At 34.2% G+C, this 8077-nt stretch overlaps 1 protein-coding gene across 1 annotated transcript; it reads left to right on the forward strand.

Moving 5' to 3' along the window:
- Positions 1 to 228: 228 nt before the first annotated feature.
- On the forward strand, positions 229 to 6847 carry LOC125421021 (receptor-like protein 43). The gene is made up of 5 exons (XM_048468726.2): positions 229 to 619; positions 4846 to 5157; positions 6030 to 6156; positions 6205 to 6413; positions 6597 to 6847. The coding sequence occupies exons 1-5, from the start codon at positions 229 to 231 to the stop codon at positions 6845 to 6847; spliced, it is 1290 nt and encodes a 429-aa protein (XP_048324683.2).
- The last annotated feature ends 1230 nt before the right edge of the window (positions 6848 to 8077 follow it).

Consider the following 8077-nt stretch of genomic DNA (forward strand, 5'->3'; position numbering starts at 1 on the left):
AAGAGAAAGGAAATGGACATGGAGGCTTTTATTAGAAAGCTTCAAATAGAAGATGACAATAGGAGGTCTGATAGAAGATCCATGAAGGCTGGAATAAAGGCTAATGTTGTGGAGCATGGTAGTAGCTCCAAGAACAAAAAGAAACCTAGAAAGAGTTCCAAGTTAGGGCCTAAAGGAGGCATCTCCAAGAAGGTTAAGTTCCAAGGAAAATATTTCAATTGTGATAAGATGGGTCACAGAGCGGCGGATTATAGACTGCCGAAGAGAAAGAGGAACATAGAGACAACGATGATGGAGCACATCACAAGAGAGGTTGATGAAATTGATCTAAGTGCTATTGTCTATGAGGTGAACCTAGTGGGTTCTAACCCAAGAGAGTGGTGGATAGATACAGGTGCAACCCGCCACATGTGTGTAGATAGAAGCATGTTCACCTCCTTCGAACCAAAGGCAAATGGGGAGAAGTTGTTCATGGGGAATTTTGCATATTTAGAAATCCAAGGGGAAGGCAAAATTGTCCTGAAGATGACCTTTGGGAAGGATCTGACTTTAAATAATGTACTGTATGTTCCAGATATTCGTAAGAATTTGGTGTCTAGATCGTTGCTAAGCAAACATGGTTTTCGCTTAGTGTTTGAGTTAGACAAGGTTATTTTGTCCAAGTATGGGATGTTTGTGGGAAAGAGCTATATAGTCAATGGTATGTTCAAATTGAATGTAATGACTATAATGCCAAAGAATATTAATAATAAAGCCAGTACTTTTTCCGTTTACTTGCTTGAGTCTTCTATTTTGTGGCATGGTAGACTAGGTCATGTTAATTATAATTCTTTGTGGAGGTTAATTAACTTGAATTATATTCCTATGTTTGATATTGATACCACACATAAGTGTGAAACTTGTGTAAAGGCACAATTAACGAGATTATCATATCAAACAATTGAAAGAAATAATGAACATTTGGATTTAATACATAGTGATGTATGTAATTTAAAGTTTGCACCAACTAGAGGTGGTAATAAGTATTTTATCACCTTTATTGATGATAGTACGAAATATTGCTATGTGTACTTGCTTAAGAGCAAGGATGAGGCTATAGAAAAATTTATTCTCTATAAAATGAAAGTTGAAAATCAAAAGTAATCAGAAGTGATCGTGGTGGAGAGTATTGTGCTCAACATGGCATAATACATAAAGTTACTTCACCATACTTGCCACAATCAAATGGTGTGGCTGAACGGAAAAATAGGACTTTAAAAGAAATGATGAATGTAATGTTGATAAATTCTGGAGTATCTCAGAACTCGTGGGGGGGAGCCGTTTTGTTGGCAAATGACCTTTTAAATAAGGTGCCTCGAAAGGACCCAGTAAAGACACCCTATGAATTATGGAAAGGAAGACAACCTTCCTAGCTAAAGTTGTAGTACCCACTCCAAAAAGAGTGAAGATAGATCCTAAAACAGTTAATTGCATTTTCTTAAGATATGCATAAAATAGTAGTGCATATTGGTTTCTTGTGTATAGGTAAGAAATTCCTGATATACACAAAACTACGATTATGGAATCGAGAAATGCATCATTTTTCGAACATATTTTTCCTTATCAAGTGGAAGAAAGATCGAGTTCATCGAAACAAACTTATGATACTATCGATGAAGATAATCATGATAGTGACCAAGAACAAGAAACTGATGTTGAGACGGAGGTTGTACTTAGACGTAACAAGAGAGTAATAAAGGAAAAATCCTATGGTCGTGATTTTCTTACCTATATGCTAGAAAGTGAACCTCAAAGCTTTCAAGAAGCTATAAATTCTCTTGAAGGGAATTTATGGAAAGAAGCTGTAAAAAGTGAGATAGATTCTATTTTACAAAATCACACTTGGGGGTTAGTAGATCTTCCTCCAGGTTGTAAACCTTTAGGTTACAAATGGATTTTTAAAAGGAAGATGAAAGCAGATGGAACTATAGACAAATACAAGGCAAGACTTGTAATTAAATGATACAAGCAACAAGAAGGTCTTGATTACTTTGATACTTATTCTCCAGGAACGAGAATAAATTCCATAAGGATAATACTAGCGATCCTGCACTGCGGGATCTAGAAGTACATCAAATGGATGTGAAAACAGCATTTCTTAATGGAGATCTAGATGAAGAGAACTATATGGAGCAACCTGAGGGTTTCTCCGCTCCAGGACAAGAAACGAAAGTCTGTAGATTGGTGAAGTCCTTGTATGGACTTCAACAAGCTCCAAAGCAATGACATAAAAAATTTGATAATGCCATGCTAAGTGATGGATTTAAGATAAATGAGTGTGACAAGTGTATTTATGTAAAGGATACAGAGAATGGATATGTCATTCTTTGCTTGTATGTAGATGACATACTCATTGTGGGTAGTGATGACCATATGATTCGAACTACGAAAGCCATGTTAAATTCTAAATTTGATATGAAAGACATGAGACTTGCTGATGTAATTTTAGGAATAAAAATCACAAGGACTTCGAATAGAATCATTCTTAGTCAAACGCATTATGTGGATAAAATATTGGCTAAGTTTAGTAAAGATGATACTAATATAGCCAGAACACCCATAGATGTGAGTTTACACTTATCCAAGAATAAAGGAGATAGTGTATTTCAAGTCGAGTATGCAAGAGTGATTGGAAGTCTGATGTATTTAATGAATTGTACAAGACCAGACTTAGCCTACGCTATAAATAGACTAAGTAGATATACGAGTAATCCAAATGATGATCATTGGAAAGGAATCGTTAGAGTATTAAGATACTTACGATATACTTGTGAATATGAACTGCACTATACAAAATATCCGTCTGTATTAGAAGGATATAGTGATGCAAATTGAATATCAGATATCAAGGATTCAAAATCCACTAGTGGCTATGTATTTACATTAGCGGATGCAGCCGTAACATGGAAATCCTCTAAACAGATAGTAATAGATCAATCCACGATGAAATATGAGTGCATCTCATTAGATAAATGTGGTGAAGAGGCCGAATGGCTACGCTAGTTTTTGGAAGACATTCCAAGGTGGCCTAAATCTGTGTCAGCAATAAGTATATATTGCGACAGTCAATCTGCTATTGGCAGGGCACAAAATATTATGTATAATGGAAAGTCTAGACATATTCGTCGTAGACATAATTCTATTAAAAAACTAATCTCAACTGGAGTTATCTCGATAGACTATGTAAAGTCAAAAGATAACATTACGGATCCGCTAACCAAAGGGTAAAATAGAGAATTAGTTGAAAAAACATCTAGATGAATGGGATTAAATCCCGTGAGTAAAGTTGATACGATGGAAACTCAACCTAGTTGACTGGAGATCCCAAGATCTAGGTTGAATGGGACAGCGCAACTGTAAAGACTAGTATGTTTCACTGTGGTGGTTAATCCTCTGCCTATTCCTGTGATGAAACAGTGATAGAAAGAGGTTAGACATAAAGTATGCTTTTAATGATTCCTATAAGTGTGTGTATAGTAATCTTTGCATAGTAATGCTGATTACATTGGAAAAGGAATCATCTATGTGAGAGAGAAGAGTGGCCGCTTCAAAGGAGAATTATTAAGGGCATAATTCTCTAAAAACTCTTGCAGAATCAGGCAGGTGTTCAAGGCCAAAATGAACATAACAGTGAGAACTGAAGTGTACCAGAAAGGATTCTGTGTGAACTATGTTGTCATTTACACAATCGATGAAATGGTTCAATGATATCGCATCTACCATTAGTCAGTAAAGAAGATATAGTCTCACAAGGAAAAGGTTCAAAGAGTAACATCTATCTATCCTATGCAGGTTTCAACTGCAGAGCTTTACCACCAGAGTCTTGCATAGTAGTCAAATCATTCATGTGGGGGATTGTAACATTTGCAATGTTTTTTTATTTTTTTATTTTGAATGATTTTGAATTAATGGACTTTAATGGGCCTTTATGTGCATTATTTGTGACCTTTTAACTATCCAAATGTGGGTTTTGACTTGATGGATGAATTTTTGGTAAAAAACAAGTTTTGGAATAATAATTCCCAACGGGAGAATCAATTTGAAAAGAAGAAAAAGAGAAAAATTAGTTTTCTACAGATTTTGGTTAGTGAGTGTGATAAAAATCAGGTACTCTGAAAGTTTAAGGAAAATTTAGGTGGTGTTTTGTTTGAGATTTCGAATTCGTTGTATCCTGGGAGACTACCGTCGGAAAACACTAGCACCGGTGGGATGGGAATAGTCTTAAGGACATTGTTGTACCACACAGGCCTCCGACCAATATTTCAACAAGCAGATCAAATTTAGAAAAATACACGTTCCCAATTTTTTATTTATTTATTTATTTATTTTATTTGATCATTTTTCTATATTTTATTTGTATCTTCATTCCACATATATATTCATATATTATGTATATTTTTAATAACATAGAATGAGATCACAAAACCGGCCATGTAATCGGTCTTGATCTTAGTAGTTCTTGTCTTTGTGGTTCAATAAACTCCGGTTGCCAATTACTCTTTAGTAATCTTTCCCAACTCCAGTGCTGAACCTCGCTGACAATGACTTTAACTCCTCTCATATCCCTACAAGTATTGGCCAACTCTTTGAACTTGTATATATATCTCAACCTTTTTGCTTCATCCTTTTCTGGTCTAATCCTAGTTGAAACATTGCATCTTTCTAATCTTTGTTCCCTTGATTTGTCACTCAATACTGATCCCATTTCAGGGAAAAAATTGTTGAAACTTAAAAGACCAAACCTATGAAGCTTAGCTCAAAACTTGAGTAGCTTAGCACATCTAAATCTAAGTTTTGTGGATATAGATTTTGTTGTGCCTGATAACTTGGAAAATTTATCTTCCTTGACTTTCCTTGATTTGACAGATTCTGGGTTGCACAGTGAGTTCCTTATAAAAATTTTTAACGTACCGAATCTACAGTTTATTAATATGAGATTCAATAAGGAATTGAGTGGTCGTTTGCTTGCTTTCCATTCAAAGATGGCTCTTAAGTCTTTGAGACTTGGAGGAACAATATTCTATGGTGAATTGCCAGCTCCAATTGGAAACCTTAGTTCTTTGATTGAATTGCGTATTAGAGGTAGCAATTTCTCAGGCTATGTTCCATCTTCAATTGGTAACCTTACTAAACTCACTTATTTGGACCTCGCAAACAACTCTTTTTGTGGCCTTATTCCTTCTTCCCTGCAAAATCTAACTCAGCTTTGATTTTTACAACTTAGTTACAATGGTTTTAGTGGTCAAACTTTGCCGTGGATTAGTAAGATGAGAAACCTAACTTTGTTGGATTTGACTAGGACCAATCTAGAGGGTGAAATACCATCTTCTTATGCAAATCTTACCAAAACTTTCTACTTTCTCACTCGCTTACAATCAGTTAATTGGGTCGGGTCCAATTTGGCTAGCAAACATGACCCAGTTGACTGATTTGTACCTTTTAAATAACAACTTGACTGGGTCGATTGACCTTGATACGTTCATAAACCATGATACTTTGTCTGTCGTTCAACAAGCTTTCTTTGTTCTCCAAAAATGCCACTCTTCGTGAGATGAGATTTCTTGAATTTTCTTCCTGCAACTTGAGCAAGAAACTGAAGTGGCTTGACTTACCCTACAACAATATTCATGGAACAATGCCACCCAAAATTGAATCTAAGTGGTCCAATGTAGAAGCTATTTACCGGAGGTTTAACATGTTACAAGGCTCACTCCCTATTCCTCCACCAACCACCACAGTTTATATGGCCTCCAACAATGAATTTTTAGGACAAATTTCACCATCCATTTGTGATCTCCATTCACTATTTTCTGTTGATTTATCTTTCAACAACTTGAGTGGTTAGCTTCCTACATGTTTGCCAAACTTTAGTGATTCTTTGACCCTATTGAAGCTGCAAAACAACAATTTCCAAGGCTCTATCCCAAACTCATGTAATACAGAGGGAAGCAGATTGCTTAATCTGATTGATATAAGCTCTAATTAATTAGGGGGTCCAATACCTAGATCATTATCCAATTGCAAAATGCTGGAGTACTTTCATGTTGGTGATAATTTGATCAGGAATGTTTTTCCTTTCTGGTTGGGAACTCTTCCCAATCTGAATGTCCTTTTACTGTGACTCAACATTTTTTATGGTTCAATATCTGCTATTATTGATGACAGAGATAGTTGGTTTTCGGAGCTGTGTATCATTGATCTGTCTTACAACCATTTCAATGGAAGCTTGCCTTCAAAGTATTTCCAGCACTGGAACGCCATGAAAATCGAGGACATGTCCAAGTTGAAATACATACATGCAAACAAGACGTTCGATGTGGAAAGATACGCCGTCAATCGAAATTTCAATTTCTCTATAACATTGACGAACAAAGGTATATAGACAACTTATATAAAGATTCAAGAACTTTTCACTGCCATTGATCTTTCAAGCAATAGACTCCAAGGGCAAATTCCAGAGTCAATTGGGCATTTAAAGGGCCTTCGTTTGCTAAACATTTCAAACAATATTCTTATGGGTCAAATTCTAATATCTTTATAAAAGCTTAGTGTGCTAGAGGTTCTAGACCTTTTTCGGAACAAGTTGTCCAGTGAGATACCTAAGCAGCTCACAAAGCTTAACTTCCTCAGCTTCTTTGATGTGTCGGATAATGATCTAAGTGGGACTATACCACGAGGGGGACAATTCGATACATTGCCGGAGAGTTCGTTCAACGGTAACTTTGGTTTGTCAATGAATGGGAATTCTGATGATGTTGACCAACATCCACCTTCAGTAGTGGGCCATTTCTTATTAAGTATTTATTAATAAAAATGTTTAAAAAAAAGTGTTTATATTAGACGCCCTTAGCCTACTTTAAACAAACTATATTTCTTTCATCATATTGACACTTTTTGTTTTTTGAATAACAAGTTTGACACTATATACAATCTACAATCAACAAATTATAATGGACACGAAAATTTCGTAACTCTATTTTAATGTTGTCGTTGTTCTCTTTTTTTTTTTTAATATAAAAAAAAGTGAAATAACGTAATATGTATTAATAGCTTGCATTTTACTTATTCATTATTTATAACTATTATTAATTATTTATAGAACTCTTAACTGTATATATTTTATTTTATTACAGTTTTCATGGAAATATGAAATAATGAAGGAGTCTATTTTCATAAATAATTAATATTTTTAATATTTTTTTCCAATAAATATATATATATATATATATTAGGAATTTAATTGAGTTGAAATATTCTTATAGTTTTTTATACACGCCACTTAATTTTATTTTGAAAATAAAATAATACTTTTTTTTTTTTTTAAGAATTCAACGTTGAATTTTAACATTTATTGTTTTTTTATTTTATTTTATTATAATTGGCCCGCCATGAACATCCTGGCTCCATTCCTATGTGCGCATCGTAGCTTGTTTGAACATATGAATCGTAGTCAAAAGTTTTTTTCTTTTTCTTTTTTTTTTTAAAAAAAAAAATTCCGAAACGGCTCTCTATATGTTTTTTTATATGGCACCGTTAAATTTTGTTCTCTGATTCGCTTGACGCATATGACAATAACGGTGAATATGCATATCGTCTTTCTGTCGCATTCAACGATATTGATCTGAGTTGGAATATCTGTGCTCCTTTGGAAGCCACCGAGTCTAGGCTGCTATTTGTATGCCTTTTTTTGGTTCAATGAATCCCAAATTTAGCTATTAAAAAAAAAAAAAAAAGAAAAAAAAACTATTTATTGTCAAAGAAAGAAAATTTCCAACTGTTTGTCGTCAAGTAAAGAAAAAGCAGTATCCACTTGAGCCATCATTTGTCAATCTTACTGTTGGAATATGTTTCCATCTAACTTCTCGTCGTCAAAGAAACAAAATTTCCAACTATTTCTCGTCCAAGAAAAAAAAAATTATGCACCAATTAAATCAAACGATTGGAGAATAAAATAATTAGCAAAGTTTAATTTAATTTTAATTATTAAAAATTTTTAATTAATTAATTTAGAGTTTTATAATTGTATCTAAATGTATGT

Source organism: Ziziphus jujuba, chromosome 10 (assembly GCF_031755915.1).
Source record: "Ziziphus jujuba cultivar Dongzao chromosome 10, ASM3175591v1".
In the NCBI taxonomy this organism is placed as follows: domain Eukaryota; kingdom Viridiplantae; phylum Streptophyta; class Magnoliopsida; order Rosales; family Rhamnaceae; genus Ziziphus; species Ziziphus jujuba.

Excerpts from the sequence above, each read along its gene's own strand:
- LOC125421021 (XM_048468726.2), top strand. The coding sequence starts at position 229 with ATGGGTCACAGAGCGGCGGATTATAGACTGCCGAAGAGAAAGAGGAAC. Across the intron at positions 5,158-6,029 it reads CTATGTTCCATCTTCAATTG|GGGGTCCAATACCTAGATCA; the intron begins GTAACCTTACTA and ends CTAATTAATTAG. Across the intron at positions 6,157-6,204 it reads AATCTGAATGTCCTTTTACT|AGATAGTTGGTTTTCGGAGC; the intron begins GTGACTCAACAT and ends TATTGATGACAG.